Source organism: Bos grunniens, chromosome 21 (assembly GCF_055505025.1).
Source record: "Bos grunniens cultivar Pamir isolate PY7600 chromosome 21, Bosgru_T2T1.0, whole genome shotgun sequence".
Lineage (NCBI taxonomy): Eukaryota > Metazoa > Chordata > Mammalia > Artiodactyla > Bovidae > Bos > Bos grunniens.
In genome coordinates this window covers 54,545,375-54,569,481 of record NC_141185.1, presented here as the reverse complement: position 1 = coordinate 54,569,481, position 24,107 = coordinate 54,545,375, and the positions used below count along the sequence as shown (strand labels likewise).

Below are 24,107 nucleotides of genomic sequence, written 5' to 3'. Positions count from 1 at the left end.
CATATTTTCCCATTCCTCGAAGACTATGGGAGACTCTGTAGTAATATATCAGTGAGCAACTGGTCCAGAACTAGATCAACTTGCAACCCACTTGTAACCACTGCAAGCACTATGTGTCACCTTGGTCACATCATTTAAGCTCTCAAGGTCCCCACAGGCAGCATAAGAAGGAAATGATTGTCAGCATCCCGTCAGCACATCCAGTCAAAGATTCCAGAAGAGACTTCAGAGTCTAGAAATAATCTTTAGTCTCAGTTCTTTAAGGCTTGATTACAATTACTTTTATTATTATTTTTAATGAACTAATACAAGGGGCCAGGAAACCCTGGGAAAGAGATTATTTATTACATGACCTCAGGGTTGTGCGCTATAAACGTCACAAGTAGGCACACCCCTTTCACTATTTATTTCCAGTAAAACAAAAGATCGAGAAATCAGCATCAAGAGATGACACAGTACAGCTGAGACCATTAAAAGCAACTCCTCCAAAACTGGGCATCATAAAAGTACATCATGAACTGCAAACAGATTTGCTCAACGAGGGACAGCTCATCCTTCTGATTCTCCACGAATGCCATAGGGAGTTTCTCAGGGTAGAATGTGAAATGAAAAAGAAGCGCCTGGCCAGGAATGCTGTACATTATCCCCCAATGACCTGCCAAAGGGACTATTTTTAAAGATGCATTTATCTCAGCAGGAGTGACAGCATTTAAGAAGTGGCCAGGTCCCAGTGCCAGACAATCTTGCGTGGGAAAAGTCTGCAGAGCATGACTGTACCTCTACAAAGGCCTGGGTGATGGATGGGATGTGAATTGCCCTTGGTTGGCTAGATGGTTGGTGTATGGAGCCATAAGGATAATGCAGAAGTGAAAACTTGGGAATCAAACGGAGTTTACCCCAAATCGTCACAGCCATCCCAACACTCAAAAAAGAATCAGGCTTTAGATTTACAAGATCCATCCTAACTAGAAATGCAGGCTTTTGCTGCCTTAAAAATTTCTTAAGCAGTAACTAACTGTTCATCAAATTGTACTATCCCACTGAAAAATCATGTTATAAGGGAGGTAGTAATCCCAATTTACACTGTTCTCTTTTATGAACCTAGCCAGTGTATTTTGTATCACAAGCAAGTATATTACAGCTATGTTACATTGATCCTCTCATTATTGATGTAGCACTGATGTTAGGTAACTCCTGTAACAAACTGAGAGAAACACTAATACACAATGATACATTTACACATCTGGGGGAGTCAGGATATCAAACCAGAGTCGATGAGTCTTCCTTCCCTGCACAGAAAAAAAAAATGGTGATCCAATTATCAGTGGACGAGAGAAGCAAAGAAAACCTTTTAATCATTAAAACTGATCGCAGATCCAGGATAGAGAGGTGCCAGGAATTTACTCTTTCTCCTCTCCACCTTCTATCCCAGAGTATAACCAAAGGATGGCTGGAAGCTATCACGGGGCCTAAGTGTGTCTCCAAAACAGAAAATACACTCAATGCTGCCATCTTTATTCTTCTTTAAATTTTTGAGGTTTCTGGTAGCAAAAGCCTGGCACTTTATAGAATTGAAAGCATCACAGATCAAAGGGCTAGTTCTTGCAGACTGACATCCATCTGGCCTCAGGGTTCACCTCCAGGACCCAGGGCTTATAGCTCACAGTCCCTTCCATGAAAGACGGTTCTGATGGGTGAAACAGTTGTTCTTTTTCCATGGATTCAAGACTTCAATCTATTACTGACCTTTGCCGAAGCAGTTTGTCCTGAGTTCCTCACCCCACCCCCACCCCACTCCCATTCACGTTTCATGCTAGACCTCAGGAAAGTGTTCCTTGTGAGGACTGAAGAAAAACAGATATGACAACCCCTGCGCTCCCCAACTCCCATGCCAATGTCTGCTTCAAAAAGAAGCAGAACCGAGACACACAGAGTAGATTTCCATGGGTCTGACCATTATAATAAACACGGTCGTGTCTCACTGCCAAGTCTATACTTTGAAGGCCTGCGGCTGCCTTTCCCCACCCCGCCCTCCATCCCCCATGCCCACCACATCTCATTCCTGCCTACAAAGACGATGGCAGGAGCCACGGAACACTTCCCGTGTTGCCTCTGGGGGAGCAGGCACGTCAAATGCTAGGATGGATGATGGTGAGCTTGCGTTTCACCAGCAGTCTATGTAAGAGAGGAAATAATTCCTCCCCCACGAGAAGAAAAGAGCCAGAACGAGATGAACAGTGCAATGTGAGCTCATGAAGTGCATCCTCCCGCCAGCAAGTTAAATGGCTATAAGAAATTGTGCTTGCACTTCACTCCATCAGCCCCAATTTCCTGGGACCTCAAACACCAACTCCTCTCCAAATATGGCTAAATGCTGGCAAATATTTGCAGACACCATTTCTGCAAATGAAACCCAAAGACAATTATGTACAAAGTTAGTTTACAGAATGCCTATCCCCTTAAGTGTTTTTGACTAGATCAAAATAGGAATAAATATTATTCTTCAATTTACCCCCTAATCATCATGGAAAACTTAGGACTCTTGGAGGGGGTGACATAGATTTCTACAGATATTGCTCAAATATTTGGTTTCCTATATCAGAGTATCTTCAATGCTATTGTGCCAATTTTCAAATGGAAACTATGAGAAGTAACACTTTAACTGCAAAAATATATGTATCATATGTACTTCAGAATTCAGATGATGACTCAACTTCCCCACCAAGTTCATTTGTTAAGTCCTTGGGCTCCGAGGAACTTTACGGAGGAACATGAGTGTTTCTCAAGTTCATTTTGAAATGCAAGAAAGTCCTTGTACCTTACTTGCAGAAATACACACCCCTTGCTTAGTGTGTGTTCCCACTGGGGGGTGCTCTCCTCCTTGGGCTGGGGACACTAGAAGCCAAGCATGGAGTTCTGAGATTCTACGGGAGGACAGCTCAGGAAACCCCCAAATCAGTCACCTGAGTTACAAACATACAGACAGCGGAAATGGGTGCTAAGCTAGGGGTCACAAGTTCAACTTTTCCTCCTGCGCTATCCAGGTGTCCACCAGACAGTGACAGACAGGAATTGAGGGCACTGCTGAGGTTCCCAGACGGGGTTCTTCCAACACTTCCTTTCCCCGGTAGGTGGTTCACATCAGGACCTGTTCTCGAGTCTCTGGCAGTCGAAGAGCAATCAGGCCACCCCCAACGAGAGAAGTGGCCGCCAGAAGGATGGGGACCACTTTGGTGATCCCAACGAAAGAAGCGAAGATGGTGTTTCCCAGGATGGCGCCAAATTTGCATAATCCATTGAGGATGCCAAAGGCTGTTGCCCTGTAAAAGAAGGAGAAAGTAAACCATTCTGAAGGATACAAACTAGACCGCCTTAGATGTGTGGGACTGGGTTCTTTCTTTCCCTTGCTAAAGAAGTAGAGTGCAGCCTGGACGGGAGGAAGTCTGGGGGAGAATGGATGCATGTGTAAGTATTGCTGAGTCCCCTCGCTGTTCACCTGCAACTACAACATTGCTTTCTAATCAACACATTCTTTTCTACCACAACACGAAATAAAAAGCTTTTTCAAAAAAAATAAAAAATAAAAACCCTGTCGGAGTGAATCCCTCAAGCAAATAATAAGAATAATAAAGAAGTATAGTGAAGGTGTGGGAGGGAATTTTTTCCCCTAAATATCAGAGTAACACATTCTTATTTTAGCCTAATTTGGCAACACAGAATAACATAAAGATGCAAGAATTTGTAACTTCACCACTGCAAGGAATCACCATTATTAACATTTTGGAGTATTTCCTTCCAACTTGAGTTGTTCACAGGCTTCCCAGGTGGCGCTAGTGGTAAAGAACCCACCTGTCAATGCAGGAGACATAAGAGAGGCAGGTTTGCTCTCTGGATCAGGAAGATTCCCTGGAGGAGGGCATAGAAACCCACTCCAGCGTCCTTGCCTGGAGAATCCCATGGACAGAGGAGCCTGGCAGGCCGCTTCCATGGGGGTCACAAAGAGTCAAACACGACTGAAGCAACTTAGCCTGCACACAAGTACCTGAGTATTGTGACATATTGCAAGAATGAAAAAGGATGAAGCAGAAAGTGTAAGTGTTCCCCATTAATAACTCCTCTACCTTCTTGAGGCAAAAACAGTTCTGCCTAAATAGCAGATCTCCAGATATAAGACTGTATTTCCCAGACTCCTGTGCTTCTGAGCCTAGCCATGTGAGTAAGTTGAAGCCAATGGGATATAAGTACAAGTGGCAGTTCCTGAGAAACTTCCTTAAGAGATGTCAAGAGTGGTCTTTTCCAACTGCATAGCACAGGGAACTCTAGTCAATGTCATGTGGCCATCTCGATGGGAGGGGCATTTGGGGGAGAATGGATACATGTAAATGAATAGCTGAGTCCCTCTGCTATTCACTTGAAACTATCTCAGCATTGCTAATTGGCTATGTGCTGTGTGCTTAGTTGCTCAGTCGTGTTCGACTCTTTGTGACCCCATGGACTGTAGCCAGCCAGGCTCCTCTGTCCATGGGATTCTCCAGGCAAGAATACTGGAGTGGGTTGCCATGCCCTTCTCCAGGGATCCTCCAGGGGATCTTCCCAACCCAAGGATCAAATCCAGGTCTCCCACATTGCAGGCAGGCCCTTTACTGACTGAGCTATCAGGGAGGCCCAATAATACTGGAGTGGGTATCAGATCAGATCAGTCGCTCAGTCGTGTCCGACTCTTTGCGACCCCATGAATCGTATCACGCCAGGCCTCCCTGTCCATCACCAACTCCCGGAGTTCACTGAGATTCACGTCCATTGAGTCAGTGATGCCATCCAGCCATCTCATCCTCTGTCATCCCCTTCTCCTCCTGCCCCCAATCCCTCCCAGCATCAGTCTTTTCCAATGAGTGAACTCTTCGCATCAGGTGGCCAAAGGTTGCCAAAGTACTGGAGTTTCAGCTTTAGCATCATTCCTTCCAAAGAAATCCCAGGGCTGATCTCCTTCAGAATGGACTGGTTGGATCTCCTTGCAGTCCAAGGGACTCTCAAGAGTCTTCTCCAACACCACAGTTCAAAAGCATCAATTCTTCAGTGCTCAGCCTTCTTCACAGTCCAACTCTCACATCCATACATGACCATAGGAAAAACCACTCCAATATAAAATAAAAAGTTTTGTTTTGTTTTAAAGAGTCCTTTTTCCTTCCATCTTGCTTCCTGGAGTGTAGACGGTCTCACTGCAGACCATGACTGAGGTCATGAAAGAGGAAGAAACAAGATAAAAAGAGCCCTCAGTTCCTATCTGCCTACATCTGTCTTATTAATATCTGGAGTCTCTCACTCATGGCAGAACCTAATCCTAAATGGTATTAACCACACTTCCCAGTGATAACTACTGTTAACCATCAATTGTCTTCTGACTCCATTTATGTATACAGGCAATACTCTAAGCACTATTGGAATTTTCCAGGTAAGAATACTGGATTGGGTTTCCATTTCCTTCTCCAGGGGATCTCCCCAACCCAGGGACTGAACCCTTGACTTGTGCGTCTCCTGAATTGGCTGTCTTTCAGTCGTTCAGTCGTGTCTGACTCTTTGCGACCTCATGAACTGCAGTACCCCAGGCTTTCCTGTCCTTCACCACCTCCTGGAGTTTGCTCAAATTCATGTCAACTGAGTCAGTGATGCCATCCAACCATCTCATCCTCTGTTGTCCCCTCTCCTCCTGCCTTCACTCTTTCCCAGCATCAGGGTCTTTTCCAATAAGTTGGCTCTCTACATCAGGTGGCCAAAGTACTGAAGCTTCTGTTTCAGCATCAGTCCTTCCAAAGAATATTCAGGGTTAATTTCCTTCAGGATCAATCGGTCGTATGTCCTTGCAGTCCAAGGGACTCTCAAGAGTCTTCTCCAACACCACAGTTCAAAAGCATCAATTGATGCTTCAGTGCTCAGCCTTCATTATGGTCCAATTCTCACATCCATATGTGACTACTGGAAAAACTATAGCTTTGACTATACAGACCTTCGTCACCAAAGCAATGTCTTTGATTTTTAATATGCTATCTAGGTTTGTCATAGCTTTCTTTACAAGTCACTAAGCTACCTTAGAAGCCCATGTTCTGAGCACTAGTCCGACTCAAATTAAGTAAACTGTCTGTATTTCATACCACAAGTTTATAAAGAATATATATATTTTTACTTTAAATTCTTTTTACATTTTTTCTATAACCATGCCACACTTTATCTTTATCCATTTTTTTCCAACTCCAACCCCAGTCTTTTTGTTTTCAGAATTTTTTGGATATTTTCATATGTGTATTTCTCCAAATAAACTTTACAGTCATTTTTTTCGAGTTTCCCAGGGTGGGAAAAAAAAAAATCTCATCGAGTTGTGAATGAATGCTTCAAAAGCTGAAAAATACTTAACATTTTTGTGAGGTTAAATCTTCTTAGATACATATTGACATATATTTAAGTTTTATTTCATATCTCTCAGTAAAGTTTTATGATTTCTTCACATAAGCTTTTCAGTTTTCTCATCAAATGGATTCTAAAATATTCTATGATTTCTTCCATTATTAATGAATTTCATTTTATTTTTAATATTTGATCTTTTTGAAGATCTATAAATTCTTATGTCAGTTTTATTATTGACCATTTTACCAAATTATTTTATTGTTTCTATTACTCTCTTTGTTTAATTCCCTTAGGTTCCCTGGATTTAAAACCACATATCACTGAAACAGTAACTTTCCACCTCTTATTTTTTGTAATAGAAGTTCTTTGATTAACAGAAGAGGTTTCAAATACAGTATTCTGTGCTTTTCCATAGCTATCTGTAATCCAATACCTCTGTTGTCAATCTTGGGAATATCATTATTTTCTGCAGAATTGCATTTACTTGCCTTCCACAACACTTCACACTTATTTCTGGCCCAAGAGCCACTCACATGCAGTCCTGAAAAATCCCCCCTCCACATACTATGAATCCATTTAAAATACTGAGAAAGTGACATGGAACAATCTCCAAAATACATGCCTGTGAGAATAAAGCATGGCATAGAATGTTAGCATGTTCTCATCTTGGTTTTGAAGGGCGGGATGGTAACATACACACAGAGATGGTAGCAAAACACACAAACACATACACACACAAACACATACACACACGCATTCCCATTCATGCAAAGAATATTTCTAACGAGTACACGAGAAACTGGTAGCAATTGCTGCTTCTGAGAGCGGAACTAGCAGCCTATGGTGGAAAAAAGATTGAACTTTTCATTGTAAATCTTGTTTTTCCACTGTCTGATTTTACACTGTCTGTGTAACTTATCTATTAAATAAAGAAAAAATCCACAGAAGAAAAAAATTCCCCCTCCATGAGAAGAAATTACCTGCTAAGCGATGGGCCTTGATTCTATGCCTTTAAATCAGACCTCTTCCTAAAGAGTGTGCATGAAAGAAAATAAACGCTGCGTGTTCCTGCCACATTCTCTGCAAATCCTAACCATCGTGCCTCATGCCACCTTTATTTCTGCTCCACGCTTTGTCTGTCCAGCTCTTCCCCTGTCTCCTTCATGTCCCACTGGCAGGCCTGTTCTCACCTCCCTTTGGGTGGCACATACATAGGTTTGGCCCTGGCTCCTCTCTCCTGGACAAGGTTTGCCCTGGTCCTTTACATCTTGCCATCCAACCCACTCTATCAAGCCTTAAGCCTTCCCAAGCCCAGGCCTATGCCAGCCTCTGGGCAAGAGAAACTCAACAACCCAAGAGACATTTGGTCCATCGAACTCCAAGAAGACCAAGACGGCCACAGTGGAGGATCTCGGGGCAGGCTGACTCCTGGCTAAAGAAGCCCAAGCAAGTCCCAAGGGAAGCACAGAGAGGAGCTGACCTCTGGTTGGTGGGATACAGCTCCACTGTGATCACATCCAGCGCGTTCCAGGCAGCAATGCTGGTCCCGCAGAACAGGCACTGCCAGCCGATCATCGCAGACTCACTGTTGCCGAAAAACAGGAAGAAGCAGCAGACGGCCGAGATGAGCATGGAGCCACCTGCCCAGGGAGATCAGAGGAGAAAGAAACATGAAACCCAAGTCAGACAACACCTGCAAAAGCAGGTTCATCTCCACACACAGAGAGCACAGCTTGGACCCCCACATGGCACCCCAGCCATGGAATTAGAGCCTTCTGCATGGGTCATGTCACCAGAATGAGCCCCCAGGAAGGATTTCAAGATTCTCCCTCCCTAGTACTGTCCAGTGGTCATGTATGGATGTGAGAGTTGGACTGTGAAGAAAGCTGAGCACCAAAGAATTGATGCTTTTGAATTGTGGTGTTGGAGAAAACTCTTGAGAGTCCCTTGGACTGCAAGGAGATCCAACCAGTCCATTCTGAAGGAGATCAGTCCTGGGTGTTCTTTGGAGGGACTGATGTTGAAGCTGAAACTCTGATACTTTGGCCACCTGATGCAAAGGGCTGACTCATTTGAAAAGACCCTGATGCTGGGAAAGATTTAGGGCAGGAGGAGAAGGGGACAACAGAGGATGAGATGGTTGGATGGCATCACCGACTCTATGGACATGGGTTTGGGTGGACTCCAGGAGTTGGTGACGGACAGGGAGGCCTGGCGTGCTGCGGTTCATGGGGTCACGAAGAGTCGGACACAACTGAGCGACTGAACTGAACTGAACTGAGTACTGTCCAGCCCAGAGTAACTGAAGACAAGGCAGAGAGGGTGGATCTTAGTTCAGAAACTAATATATGCCAGACTTCCTAAGGTGCCTGAAATTCATCAATGTCAGAAGACTCCATTCTTGGGACTTCCCCGATGGCTCAGTGGTAACAAATCTGCCTGCCAATGCAGGAGGCACAGATTCAGTTCCTGATCCCAGGAAACTCCCACAGGCCACAGGGCAACTGAGGCCCTGCTCCAGAGCCCCTGGGAGCCACAAATACTGAAGCCTGTTGCCCTAGAGCCCGTGTTCCACAACAAGAGGGGAGCTCCCCCTCGCCGCACCTAGAGACAAGCCGGCATGGCAACGAAGACCCAGTACAGCCAAAAATAAATAAATAAATGAAAAATTTTTTAAACCCAGGACTCCCACATTGCAGGCAGATTCTTCACCAGCTAAGCCAGCAGTATAAGTGAAAGTCGCTCAGTCTTGTCCGACTCTTTGCAACCCCATGGACTGTCCATGGAATTCTCCAGGCCAGAATACTGGAATGGGTAGCCTTTGCCTTCTCCCAGGGATTTTTCCAACTCAGCCACCAGGGAAGCCCCTTAATTTTTAATTGAAGGATAATTACTTTACAATATAGTGACAGTTTCTGCCACACATCAACACGAATCAGCCACAAGCATACATATGTCCTCTCCCTCTTAAACCTCCCCCAACTTCCCTCCCCATCCCACACCTCCAGGCTGTCACAGAGCATAGGCAATCATCTTTTTTTTAAGACTCCATTCTCATGGAGCTCAAGTTCAACTGGACACCGGTTACAGAAGAACACCTGATCAAGAGCCCCGCTGCGCACTCTTATGTATGCCACCTGCATCCCAGACATCTAAGCTACCCTCCTCAGCCCTGCCCTGTGCCCCAGGAAGCTAACCCCTGTGGACGGCATGCCTGCAGCTGGCTCCCTTGTCAGTTGCAGGGAGGAAGGGCTCGGGGTATTTCATGCCAGTTCCCAGCCTGCTTTATAAGCCCTTTTTGGGGCAAATGTTCCATCCCTCCAGGACTATAGTTTCTCCCGGATGCCTCCTCCTCCTTGGTTCTAGCTCTCTCTGGGTTCAGTTACTGCTGTTTTCTCCCTCTGTCCCTAGAGATAGAGCCTGCTGCCCACTGTCACTAGTATCTGGGGGTCTCATCAACCTCATCTATCCCCATAACCCTGCCCACACATTTAAATGCTGCTCCATCGTACAGTCTTCACCAGAACTATCTTGGGTGAATTCCTTTTCCCACCAGGACTCTGGGTGATACAGTTAATAACAAGAGATCCCCTTGAAAGAAGGCTAAGTCACACCCTACCCAAATTCAATACATCCAGCCCAGAAGAGCTGGGGAAGTCTTGAGTGGGTGCAAGGCAGGGATCAAGAGTATGTCAGGAAATATGGTGGGAATAGTTGGCAGAAAGGAAGAAAATAAGCAGGTCCCAACCAACCAGCTGGGAAACAGAGAGGAGTCCCCACCAGGGATCAGGAGCCTGGAGGAGGGAGTTCTTCAGGTTGCGAAGGAACCAGAATGCTGGTCTGGCCTCCCCTGCAAGTGCCTCCCTGGGTGGGGTAGGGGGGACACCTGTGCCTGGAGCCTCGCCATCAGACCCGGAGCCGCTGAGACTCATGCCAAACCCTGCTGACGAGCTGGGGGACGGTAACTGTCCAGCTGCATTCTGCTGATTCTGGGGAAGGATAGGGCTGTGGCTGGGTAGCATGCTAACCTCTTTCCAGCAGTGAGGAGAGAACTAGAGTGGGAGGAGACTGCTATCTACTGGACCACAAGTGCCCTGAGAACCGTATCGTCAACATGCATGCATTGCTCAAAGTGGCCAGCCGTGGGCTTTGGTGTACAATGTTTATTGAACACAAAATATTATCATCAAAGAAATCATAGGGAACCATTGCTGTTGTTCAGTTGCTAAGTCATATCTGACTCTTTGAGACCCCCCTCCCGCCGCTCGCTGGATTGTAGCCCATCAGGCTCTTCTGTCCTCCAGTATGTCCTGGAGTTTGCTCAAACTCATGTCCATTGAGTCAGTGATGCCATCCAACCATCTCATCCTCTGTCCCCCTCTTCTCCTCCTGCCCTCAATCTTTCCCAGCATCAGGGTCTTTTCCAGTGAACTGGCTCTTCACATTAGGTGGCCAAAGTACTAAAGTTTCAGCTTCAGCAACAGTCCTTCCAATGAATATTCAAGGTTAATTTCCTTTAGGATTGACTATGTTGAGTCTTCCCACTATAGATCCCCCTGGTCCCCAGTGCTTCCACTCTCATCATTAGTCCTTATTCTCCTTGTTTTGGAGAGGCCTGAGGTCAACCCCAGCTGCCCCTGTGTGATCTTGAGTCAGACACTTAACCTCCCTGAGCTGTCTCACTTTCCCTATCACAGGGTTACAGTGAAGGTTAAATATATTAATATTTACAAAATGCCTGGAACAAAATCTGACCTCTAATAAGCACTTCCTAAGTGTTAGTTCAATGAAATTTCTAGTTTATGTCTATCTCTCCAACAGATCATTTTTTCCTTAAGCACAAGGATGCTGTCTGTCTCAATTAGCATCGTATTCCCATTGCTGACCACACAGCCTGGTGGAGAACTGTCCTGGACAAATTAATGTTTATTAAACTGAATAAATGAGGAATAACAGGCTCATCAGGAAAAGTTTCTTCTCTGCTGTTAACAAGGCACAATTCTGGCCCGAAGAGGGCACAGTGGCAGAGTAAGCAGGATAAATGATGCTCCAGCAGACTTGACTGGGGGTTGTCTGAGGGTCTTGGGAAAGGCAATTTCAAAACAGATCACTCCACATCACATCGAGACATTAACTGAGTACTGGGTAGGTACTGGGCCCTGAGAATATAGCAGTTAATACTCTGTACACCAGACCTTTTTCTAAAGATACAAAAAGAACACTGTATGAGCTTTTAACAGTCTTGCTCAGAAATGAAACAGACATTAGTAAAAGATGAAAATATGAAGACAAAGGTCTATATATTCAAAGCTATGGTTTTTCCCGTAGTTATGTATGGATGTGAGAGTTGGACCATAAGGAAGGCTGAGTGCCAAAGAATTGATGCTTCTGAACTGTGGTGCTGGAGAAGACTCTTGAGAGTCCCTTGGACAGTGAGGGGATCAAACCAGTCAATCCTAAAGGAAATCAACCCTGAATATTCATTGGAAAGACTGATGCTGAAGCTGAAGATCCAATACTTTGGCCACCTGATGCAAAGAACTGACTCATTAGAAAAGACTCTGATGCTGGGAAAGCTTGAAGGCAGGAGGAGAAGGGGACGACAGAGGACAAGATGGTTGGATGGTATCACTGATTCAATGGATATGAGTTTGAGCCAATTCCAGAAGATAGTGAAGGACAGGGAAGCCTGGAATGCTGCAATCCATGGGATCTCAAAGAGCTGAACACGACTGAGTGACTGAACAACATATAAAGAATGATGAATGGTAAGTATTAGCTGCAGATATCCAGTTTGGGGAGTACGACTAGTTAGCATTGGAGAACTCTATTTTCAGCTGGGATGCATTCATGATGACAAGAAGAGACTCCATGGAGAAGGAAAGAATATGTGCTGTCTCCCTGCCCCGCCTGCTCCCTGTGCTCAGCCCTCCCTGCACCCTTGGTTGAGGGGGGCGGTCCATTCTCGTTCACAGGGGCACCCCCCTGCCCCCAACCCTTCATCCACCCTCATCTCCCAAGAACTCTTTCGGAGCTGACACAGAATTCACTATTCAACCCTAGGACTTAAAAGACCTGTGATAGAAATCCACTTCCCGGGGACTTCCCTGGTGGTGCAGTGGCTAAGAATCCACCTGCCAAGGCCGGGGACACGGGATCGGTCCTCGGTGCAGGAAGACCCCACATGCCTCAGGGCAACTAAACTTTTCCATCACAACTACGGAGTCTTCGGGCCCTAGAGACCATGCTCTGCCACAAGAGAAGCCACTGCAATGAGAAGCCCACGCACACAGCTAGAGAGCAGCCCCTGCGCTCCAGAACCAGAGCAAGCCCGCAGGCAGCAACAAAGACCCAGCATAGCGGAAAATAAAATAAACAAAGAAATTTTTAAATTAAGAAAAATATTACTAACCTGAAGCTATTATATATGGAATGGATAAACAAGGTCCTACTGTATAGGACAGAGAAATACATTCAGTACCTTATGAGAGAGCTTCCTTGGTGGCTCAGTGGTAAACAGTCTGCCTGCCAATGCAGGAGACTCAGAATCGATCCTTGGTCCAGAAAGATCCCCAAAACCATGGAGCATCTAAGGCCATGTGCCACAACTACTGAGCCTGTGCTCTAGACCCCAGGAGAGGCAACTACTGAGCCCACGAGCCACAGCTCCTGAAGCCCAGGCATCCTAGGGCCCGCGCTCTGCAGCAAGAGAAGCTGCTGCAATGAGAAGCCTGCGCCCCGCAACTAGAGAGCAGCCCCCAGGCCCTGTTGCTCTGTGTGCAGCAACAAAGACCCAGCACCACCAAAAATAAATAAATAAATCATTTTTTAAAAAAAAGAACAAGAAATTCACTTTCTTGTATGAAGATTGCTCTTTTCTTCTCCAAAACCGTGGGGTTTTTTCCCATAAAAATAGACCTGTCAGAGCCACTCCAATTGATTTAGTTCAAGTGCCAAGTAAAAATGTATGGCTTCAGTCGCCTGTTTTTCTTCTCTAGGTTGTTATTACACAGACTGACAGAGACTGCTTGAAACACGCTATTTGTCTAGCTCATTACATACTAATATTTCCAAAGTTTAAAAAAAGGGCCAGTGGCAGACGTGTCACACACTTACTCTCACTGGAGCAAACAGGTATTATTTTAACCTTCGTGGAAGAGAACCTCAGAGCAGTTGAGGAAGTCGTGCAGACTCACAAAGCCAGGGCCAAGATGGCCAGCTGACTCCCAGCCACCAGTCTCTGACACCACGCCACCCTGCAGGACCTTCCTGCTGAAAAACCTGGTGCCTCCAACTCATCCAGGAAAGAGGTCATCTTAGCTGATTCTGTCGGTCCCACAGCGCGACTCAGCCATGACTCAGTGGCAGACACCGAGCTGGGCACAGACATCACAGAAGTTGATAAGCCACCATCTTCCCGCATCAGGTTTCGGGTCTAACCAGAACACTGTGGCTGAAGAGGACACAGCTCAATCTGCTATGCCTGAGACATCACCATCATCTCGACGAGATTAAAAAGCAGAAACCACAGGCATGTCTTGGGCTCACCATTCTAAATATCCATGCAACTACTTATTGACAAAGAGACTCTGCAATTTATTTTGTGTCCTTTGAGGATCTTGGAATTAATTTTCCCTGACAACTACATCCCTGGGGCCGAACTCATGGCATGTGTATCAGCATACTGTCTGCTCCCCCTCCCCTGGCCTTGACTCATATTCTTTCTTTAATAATTTTATTAATTTATTTTTGGCTGTGCTGAGTCTTCGGTGCTGCGTGGGCTTTTCTCTAGCTGCGACAGCGGGAGCTACTCTTCATTGCAGTGTGAGGGCTTTGCACTGCGGAGGCTTCTCTGTTTCAGAGCACAGACTCTAGGCACGCAGGCTTCAGTAGTTGTGGCTCCCAGGCTCTAGACCACAAGCGCAACAGTTGTGGTGCATGGACTTAGTTGCCTCAGGGCATGTGGGATCTTCCTGGACCAAGGATTGAACCCATGTCTCCGGCATCGGCAGGCGGATTCTTTACCACTGAGCCACCAGGGAAGCCCCTTGACCATATTCTCCTGTATACATTTTCCCTGTGCTGTGCTCAGTCGCTCAGTCGTGTCCAACTCTTTCGTGACCCCATGGACTGTAGCCTGCCAGGCTCCTCTGTTCATGGGATTCTCCAGGCAAGAATACTGGATTGGGTTGCCATTCCTCCTCCCACCACCGATCCAAGGATTGAACTTGTATCGTTTGCATATCTCGCACTGGCAGGTGGACTCTTCACCACTAGTGCCCCCTGGGAAGCCCCACGTTTACCCTGGCTCTGGGTGTATATATATTTTGTTTCTTGTTCACCATGCCTGGCTTGTGTTTTGGTAACAAACTGCTGCAAATCTGGCAGAATGAAGCAAGGCAGACATGAGAACCTGCAATGCACCGAGCGCTAGGAGATGCTTTGGGTGCACTGTGTTAAATTCTCACAAACCCCTGCCAGCTCATCATAAGTCTACTTATCTATAAAATGAGGCCCAGGGAGGTAAAGCAACATGTCCAAAGTCAAAGACTGGATTCCAACATGAGCCTGTCCAACTCCAAAGCCAGAATGTTATTACTATTAAATAATAAAAAGTAACGAGATTCATCTAAGATGATCAAATGAAACTGATGCTCATTTAAAAGCATTTTAGTGTATTTTTCCACCAAGAGGAATACAAAGTGGGTACAGCAGACGTATTTAACATCCTGCTGCTGCTGCTGCTGCTGCTCAGTCGCTTCAGTCGTGTCCGACTCTGTGCGACCCCAGAGACAGCCCACAAGGCTCCCCCGTCCCTGGGATTCTCCAGGCAAGAACACTGGAGTGTTGCCATTTAACATCCTACTAAAGTGCTAATAGAATTGCTGAATCAGGAAACGAAGGCTTGTGCCTGACCTGGACTACGGATCTCAGAGATCTCCAAGGTGCCCTGGGGTTTTGCAGACTTGGTTCTATACCAGGAGAATCCATCTTACCTCCGTGGTTTCCTGTGCAAGTTTTCTTGAAAAAGAAAAAGGGAAATCCCACTGCTTTCCCTCCACTTTAAGCCTCTGCCCTAGCCCAGTAGAATACAGACGTGACATCCCTGACAACTCACCAATCATCTTGAGTCTTCCGACTCTGTCCATGAGCAGGGCAGAAATGATGTTCCCAGGCAAGACAGACAGACTGCCAAGGAAGCTGACGAGGTAAATCAGGAAGTCGTTGTCTTGCTCTAAGTCCATGTGGCAGCCCTCCTTCTGCTCCAGAAAGGTGACGTTGATAAAATGACAGTTGATGAATTTATGTTGATAGAGGTCTGCAGACAGAAGGAAACATGTGGCTCATGTGAAACAGGGATGGAGGGGGGAGAGTGCTGGGGAGACTGGGGGCGGAGGCAGGGATTGGAGTTACTCCCCTTCCTTGGGCAGGCAGCACCACCCCCTGGCCATCAGACAAAGTCAAGGAAACACGTGGTGATGACAAACCTAGACAGCATATTTAAAAGCAGAGACGTCACTTTGTGGACGAAGGTCTGTATAGTCAGAGCTATGGTCTTTCCAGTAGTCCTGTTCAGATATGAGAGTTGGACCGTTAAGAAAGCTGAGCGCTAAAGAACAGATTCTTCCAAGTTATGGTGCTGGAGAAGACTCTTGAGGGTCCCTTGGACTTCAAGGAGATCAAACCAGTTGATTCTAAAGGAAATCAATCCTGAATATTCATTGGAAGGACTGATGCTGGAGCTGAAACTCCAATACTTTGGCCACCTGATGTGGAGAGCCTACTCACTGGAAAAGATCCTGATGCTGGGAAAGACTGAGGGCAGGAGGAGAGGGGAGCGACAGAGGAGGAGATGGTTGGATGGCATCACCAACTCAATGGACGTGAATTTGAGCAAACTCTGGGAGATAGTGAAGTACAGGAAAGCCTGGCGTGCTGTAGTCCACGGGATCGTAGAGTCAGAGTCAGACGTGACTTAGGAACTGAAGGACAACAGTACCAACAGGGGGCAAGGTGGGGATGTAGCAAGAACTCTTTAAAAATGTAACAACTTGTGTAAGTTTCTCTAAGCAAGGAGAAATGAAATGAACATTCACTGAGGGACATGTGCAAGTAGAACATCTTTCAAGTCAGGTAACAGCCCTGTTTGGATCAACAATATGACGCTGAGGCCCACCCTGCCTGGGGTACTCCTTCAAGGATTCCCAGCTTACAAGAGGCAAATGACCAGAGAACTGGGTCCAGATTGAGCCAGTCACTCCAACGCCCTTGCAAAAACCTGAGCATGCTTCTAAATAAACACCATTGGCTCAGTGGTTGTGGAGGTTAGGCAGGAAATAGATGACTAGGTAGAGTAAAAATACTCTGCATGATGTTACAATGATGCATATTATCCATGTATCCAAGCCCATTGAATGGCCAACACCAAGAATAAAGACCTTTCCCTCCACCTATTGCTCTGGAAGTCTGTTCCTATCTGTAACTAAACTTTGAGATTTAGAAGCTTTGGCAGAAATGTGTGAGGAAAGAGGGAAAATGTGGAGTGTGGAATTTTAAATTCTAATTTACTCTTTTGTGGCAGGTGCTTCATAAATGAATGCACTAATATGTATGTGGAATCTAGAAAAATGCTACAGATGAACCTATTCACAGGGCGGGAACAGAGACACAGATGCAGAGAATGGGCGTATGGACCGAGGGTGGGGGAAGGGGACAAACTGGACGGTAGCACTGACATATACACGCCACCACGTGTGAGACAGGAGCTGTGGGAAGCGCTGGACAGCACGGGAAGCTCAGCTCAGGGCTCAGGGCTGACCTAGAGGGCGGGGTGGTGGGAGGGAGGCTCCGGAGAGAAGGTACGTATGCACGCATGGAGCTGACTCAGGCTGTTGTGCAGCAGAAACCAGCACAGCTTCGTAAAGCAGTTATCCTCCAATTCAAAACTTTAAAATTTAAAAACAAAAGCCTTACTATGCAAAAAAAGAATAAACCTTACCGTGAACTATGGACTTTGGGTGATGATGTGTAGGTTCATTCATCATAACAAAGGTACCACCCTGGTGGGGGATGTTGATAATGGCGGAGGCTATGGTATGTGACTAGGCAGCATATGGAAATTCCTGTATCTTTCTTCTAATTTTGTTGTAAACCCAAAACTTTTCTTTAAAAAAAATAAAGTCTTAAAAAGTAATAATAAGCATTCGCTTTGGAACCAGTTTCATGTTCTCTGGTACCTTCTAACATCAGCTGTTCTAGAAGAAACATCACTATATAGGCTCTCCACAAACCTGGGTTTGGGAACTGGCTCAGTGGCTGGCCCTCGTTAACCCCCCTGAGCTTCTGCCTAGAAAGTCGGAGGAAACACCTAATGATGTCCACTGCTTCCCAGCTCTGATATTTCATGACTACAAGTGTTTGCAAAATCCCAATCTCCCCACATGGCACAGTGGTAGAGAATCCACCTGCCAATACAGGAGATGCAGGAGACCTGGGTTCAGCCCCTGAGTCACGAAGATCCCCTGGAGGAGGGCATGCATTCCTGTCTGGGAAATCCCGTGGACAGAGGAGCCTGGCGGACTACAGTTCATGGGGGTCGCAAACAGTCGGACCCAACTGAGCTCTCACTCACTCACCTACCACGTTAGATGTTGCATATCTATGGCATATTAAGTTTAAAAAAGCAAATGTCACAACAATATGAGCTATATAATCAATTTACTTTTAAACAAACATGTATATTACCTATGTAAATAAACAAAAGGTTTGCAAGGACACTGTTACATAGCAGCTCCCTCTGGAAAAAGAGGAAACACTATCAGAAATCAAGTGCCAGATGGAAACAAAGCTTTATTTCAACTCTGCGTCCTTCCTAATGTTTGAATTTTTGCAATAATCATATATAAGTGTTATAGCTTTCTTAAATGCTAGGAAGACTAGTAAGCACAGACCCTACTAAATGAATTGATATGTTGGCCATGTCTCTACACACACGTATAAGTGTGAACATGCAGACTTGATTGCACCTGTGTATATATAATGGGTGCCGGTATGTAGTGTATATATGTTCGTGAATTGTGTGTAGTGTGTATGAACATCTGTGTCATATCGTGGTGTGTGGGAACATATAAACATATATAGTGCGTGTGTGTGTGCTAAGTTGCTCCAGTGTTATCCAACTCTTTGCGACGCTATGGACTATAGCCCTCCAGGCTCCTCTGTCCAAAGGGATTCTCCAGGAAAGAATACTGGAGTGGGTTGCCACGCCCTCCTCCAGGGGATCTTCCTGACCCAGGGATTGAACCTGTGGCTCTTATGTCTCCTGCACTGGCAGGAGGGTTTTTTACCACTAGCACCGCCTGGGAAGCCTATATATATATATATATAGTTCATACATACGAAGTATACAGACACATAAAGTTACTTGGGCTTAAGTGTCACTAAATTCTGTGAATATATATATTCATAGAATTATATATATATACATATAACGTTAATGAAATAGCAGATTTTATCTTGGAAACTCCTAAAATATTTTACATAAATAAAATGTACTTGCTGACATTGAAAGAAGAAAAAAATAAAAGATATGCCAAAGATGAAATGTACAAAACTCCCCAATATTTTTTTAAGTTCCATAATGGACTATTTAAAGACCCAGGGATATTTAGAGACCAGATATTGAATTGCTTGAGATTGGCGTCATAAAGGGGAAAAAGATGTTCTCGCATTAAACTGTGCCATGGTGCCAATGCCAGGGAGAAAGCATTGATCCGGACACAATGCAAGTATTTCAGAGGAAGACTCACAGACTTTACAGCTTAACAATTAAGGGATGAAGCCAAGCTTCCCCCACTTGTTATCTGTGGCCTTAATGTAAGTTGCTTAAGCCTCTGTTTCCTTAGTTGTAAGATGTGGATGTTGCTACATTTCTTACTTGAGACAGTATCGGTGAAGCCCCTGGTAAAGCTTAGTTAGTTTCCTTGTAACCCAGCTCCACTTGGTATTAATTCATAACGAGAGCAGTAAAAATAATGAGGAGTGAGAGAGAGGTGGAATTTTGTGATTTTTTTTTAATCATGGAAGTCTGAAATGGTGTAATTTTAAAATATTCTTATCTTATTTCATGCATGAAGCTTGAAAAGATGCAGTTTTTCCTTTTCATGTATTATCGTGAGAATTTTATAAGTTTCAAATTATGCTAAGTCTTCAAGAATGCACTTCAGGCATAAAATGTAACCCTCTTGGAATGCTATTTTTTTTTAATCTGGGTCATAATTTGTTCCTACCAAAGACCCTGAGCATACACTTGTTGAGATCAGAACACTTGCCCAGTGCTTCTATTTCTATTTTACGTGAGATCTTTGGCATGGCAACTTCTTTGTGCCCTGCCTGGGGCAAGAACCCAAGACTCAGCACACACACCAGTGAATACTTTACTATTCCTAAAGCTTATGGCTGAGCAGTCGGACAATTTCTAGACACCAAGCTTACCCTGTTCACGCTCTTACCTGTGTTATAAAAGATGGTCGATTCAATGGTGCAGTTTTTGAAATAGGTATCAGTCGATGTAACATCCTCAAAATAGCACTCGTCAAATAACGTGTCCTCAAAGAGTACATGTTTAAAGTACATCTTTGTGAACCTATGGGGAAAAGAAATAGCCCCCAAATGATTCATCCAGGAAAAAAAAGGAGACTTGAGACTCAAACACAAAACACAGAAAGGCAGAAGAAGGAGAAGTGCAAACTAAAAGGTTCTAGCACATTATTTTCAACCCAAACTAGTTCCCCTTTTCTTCACCGTGTATTTATAAACAGAGAGGAGCCTCAGGACCATGGGAGCTGATGTTTAGTCCAGGTACACACAGGATTCTAGGCATCAATCTATGATTCCCAAAAGCAGATTCATGGATGTTCTGCATCAGAATCATGGAACCATGAAATAGCATGACATGAAAATATTCATAATATCTCAGTTTAGGAGCTTTAAAAACAGGAATATCCCTTAGCTGGTCTTGAAAGGTTTAAAGGCAATAGATGTATGAGGGCCTCAGAATTTTTGTTTTTAAAATTGAACCAACAAAAATGTGGGGGAATACAGGCAATGTCGTCCACACTGGTGAACATAATTGGTGCAGGCTCTTTGGAGAGCAGCTTTGCAAAATTTGAAATGCACTATCCCTTTGACCTAGGAATACCACCTCTACCAATCTGTCATACACATACTTGCTCATGCATTCAAAGAAATCCATTCACTGATCTTCACTGCAACATTGCTGATAACAGCAATGGCTTACTAGAAAGATAGATGGAGAGATAGACAAACGATAGATAATAGGGGACAGGTAAATGACAGGAGAAACAGATAATAGATTACAGACAGGGTAGACAGATGATAGAGAGAATGGATAGATAGATCGGTACCACACATAGCCATCCACCTAATTATTATAACACCTACAGGTGCTCAGTTGTGTCCAACTCTTTGCGACCCCGTGGACCATAACCCATGGGGTGGCGCAGTGGTAAAGAAACCACATGCCAATGCAGGAGATGCAAGAGACCCAGGTTCAATCCCTAGGTCAGGAAGAACCCCTGGAGAAAGAAATGACATCCCACTCCAGTATTCTTTGGGAAACCCCATGGACAGAGGAGCCTGATGGGTTACAGTCCATGAGGTCGGAAAGAGTCAGACACGGCCGAGCAACTGAGCACCCATAGCCATTGTAATAATCAGGCAGATCTGTGTGTCTTAATCTGGAACCATGTTTAAGATGTATTGTTAACTGAAAAAAAAAAAGAAATGCAGCGTGATATTTATAGCATGTGACTTTCTTTCGTGTGAGAAAGGATAAGGCGACACACCTGCAAGTGCATAGCACACACCTGGAGAGAGTGCCGCAGACACGGGCAGGTGTGTGCGGCTCTGGGGAGGCACACGGGGGGCTGAAAGGGAAAGTGTTAGTCACTCAGCTGTATCCGACTTTTTGTGACCCCACAGACTGTAGCCCACCGGGATCAGACAAATTTTCTTTATACCAAGTGTATATAATACTTTTTCACTTAAAACCGAAACAGTCAATAAGAGGTAAAACCTCTGGATGATTGTGAGGCACAGCCCACATCTGGAGCTGTTGCACGTCTTCAACTCCTGCTGCTGCTGCTAAGTCACTTCAGTCGTGCCCAGCTCTGTGCGACCCCATAGACGGCAGCCCACCAGGCTCCCCCATCCCTGGGATTCTCCAGGCAAGAACACTGGAGTGGGTTGCCATTTCCTTCTCCAACGCACGAAAGTGAAAAGTCAAAGTGAAGTCACTCAGTCATGTCCGACTCTTAGCAACCCCATGGACAGCACTTCAACTCCTACATAAACTTAAAAGGAAAAAGCAACAGGACACTTAAAAACATAGACTCACACACAGGGACATCAGCCTCTACTGGTTATATTTCCCAAGGTTGGTTAAGCTATTAAGTGAGAAACCTTTGGCTGTGTCTTTATTTGTGAAGAATCTCAACCCTATTCATTCATTCATCTGTCAATTCATTCACTGATTCAGTCTTAAACAAAAGTTTTACCGAGCGTGGTATTAGGTGCTATGAGTACAGACAGAAAAGACATGGTCCCTGCCCTCAAGCCTAATGGGAAAAAGAAACGGAGCCAACAGACAGTTCCAGTTCAGTGGGGACCCAGTGACCGAGGCAGCACAGGGCACTGAGGACGGCTGCTGCTCTTCAGCGCCACCAGACCATTCCATCCACGAGCACACACGATGGCCAGCGGCCCTTACTCTTCACTATCAGCTATGTTCTGCTGAGAACCCTAACCTAGAACCACATCTTACTAGCTTTGACAAAAAGACCTCTCAGCAGTAAGAAGGCCTGGGCCAGTGCTTCTCAAGGAGACGTCGCCAGAACACTTGCATCAGAATAAAATAGGGAGACACGCTGGGAGAGTAGCATTGGCGTATATACACTACCGTGTGGGGGCTCAGATGGTGAAGATCTGCCTGCAGTGCAGGAGACATGGGTTCGATCCCTGGGTTGGGAAGATCCCCTGGAGAAGGGAATGGCAGCCCACTCCAGTATTCATGCCTGGAGAATCCCATAGACAGAAGAGCCTGGTGGGCTACAGTCCATGGGGTCGCAAAGAGTCAGACAACTGAGCAACTAATGCTTTCACTTTTCATGTGTAAAACAGATAGCTAGCAGGAAGCTGCTATGAAGCACAGGAGCTCGGCTGGTGTTCTGTGATGACCTTGAGGGGTGGGATGTTGGGGGGGCGGTGGGAGGAAGGCTCAAGAGGCAGGGGATTTATGTATACATAAGGTTACACAGCAGAAACCAACACAACATTGTAAAGCAATTATACTCCAATTTTTAAAAGTTAAAATAAACTGACGTAACTTAGGTACCAAAAAAAAAAAAAAGAATAAAATAGGAGGTTATTACGAAAGATGGGAGTTCTCTTCATTCCAACCTGCACCTCTTGAACTATAATCACCAGAGGAAGATGCCAGATTATTACACTTCAGAAAATGTGAGAATCCCTGATCAAGAAAGTCAAATTGTTTTCAACAGTTTTTCTTAGGGTTAAATTTGAATCGGCCTCCAAAAGCTACCGCTGAACTCTTCCTATTTCTATGGAAAAACTGATCACTAAGCCTTTTGTTACAGGAAGATGGCTCTGATTTCAAAATTAATGTAATTTGTATGCTGACTGTATTTACTCAGGAAAGCTATTCCTGGAGCCTGTCTCAGGTCTTTGCCCTTCTTAATATATCCTTCTCTTTAATACAGTAATGGGCTGGTGATGTGGCCTCCGGTGATATTTTAATGTTCTGCCGAAGGTGGGTGAGAAAGAAGGGCCATAAATCATAACAGGTCTGACACCGGCAGACCTTAAAATGTATCTCCAAGTGAGTTATAAAAAGCCAAAGTTATAAAAGGAGAGTTAAAAGGAGAAAAGGCCAAGGCATATTTTATGAGTCTTTTATATAAATCATCTCCTCCGATCCCTAATTTATATACTGAACTGGTCCAAGATGCTTCACTCAGGAGGTCTCAAAGGCTGAAAGAAAAGTTAACAGAAGTAGCTTGTGGAACGCTTCCTTTAAGGAAACAGAAGCCATTGGTGATCCAGAGCCTGCGGTGGAATTATTATTACAAGCACTTTATTTCAGTTACCCTCAAGCCCAGTGCTTCATCCACCAGGTGATCTAAACTACGCCAGAAGTCGCACCTACGCAGTCACCATGATTTCGACTTGAATGGGCTCACGCTCAAGAAACTCAAAACTAAAGAGGGAACAAGAAAACTGACAATTAAAATCTGGCGTGATAACTATCAAGCTCAGACATACGTAGGACTCCCCTGGTGGTGCAGTGAATAAGAGTCCACCTGCCAACACAGGGGACACGGGTTCAGGCCCTGGTCGGGGAAGATTCCACCTGCCGCGGAGCCACCAAGCCCTCAGGCTGCTACTGAGCCCGTGTGCCTGCAGCCTGTGCTTCACACAAGAGAGGCCACGCAGTCAGAAGTTCATGCACAGTGAAGGGCAGCCCCCACTCGCAGCAACTAGAGAAATGCTATGAAGAAAAACAATGAAGACAGCGCGACCAGATGTAAATTGTTTTTTAAAAAAGATTAGAGATAAGCTACAAGATCATTGCAAAAGGGTACTTATGATACAGTCAGGTACAGCATGAT

General features: G+C 45.1%; 1 protein-coding gene across 2 annotated transcripts in view; it reads right to left on the bottom strand.

Moving 5' to 3' along the window:
• Positions 1 to 266: 266 nt before the first annotated feature.
• The window catches only part of SV2B (synaptic vesicle glycoprotein 2B), a 242,727-nt gene continuing 218,886 nt past the window's right edge, over positions 267 to 24,107 (bottom strand). For both annotated transcript variants that reach the window (XM_086364760.1, XM_086364761.1), the window contains exons 10-13: positions 19,911 to 20,044; positions 15,518 to 15,718; positions 7,880 to 8,039; positions 267 to 3,320 (exon numbers count right to left, since the gene is read on the bottom strand). In XM_086364760.1, the coding sequence (XP_086220886.1) occupies positions 3,137 to 3,320; positions 7,880 to 8,039; positions 15,518 to 15,718; positions 19,911 to 20,044 (679 nt within the window). In that variant the 3' untranslated portion in view covers positions 267 to 3,136. The remainder of the gene's footprint in view (positions 3,321 to 7,879; positions 8,040 to 15,517; positions 15,719 to 19,910; positions 20,045 to 24,107) is intronic.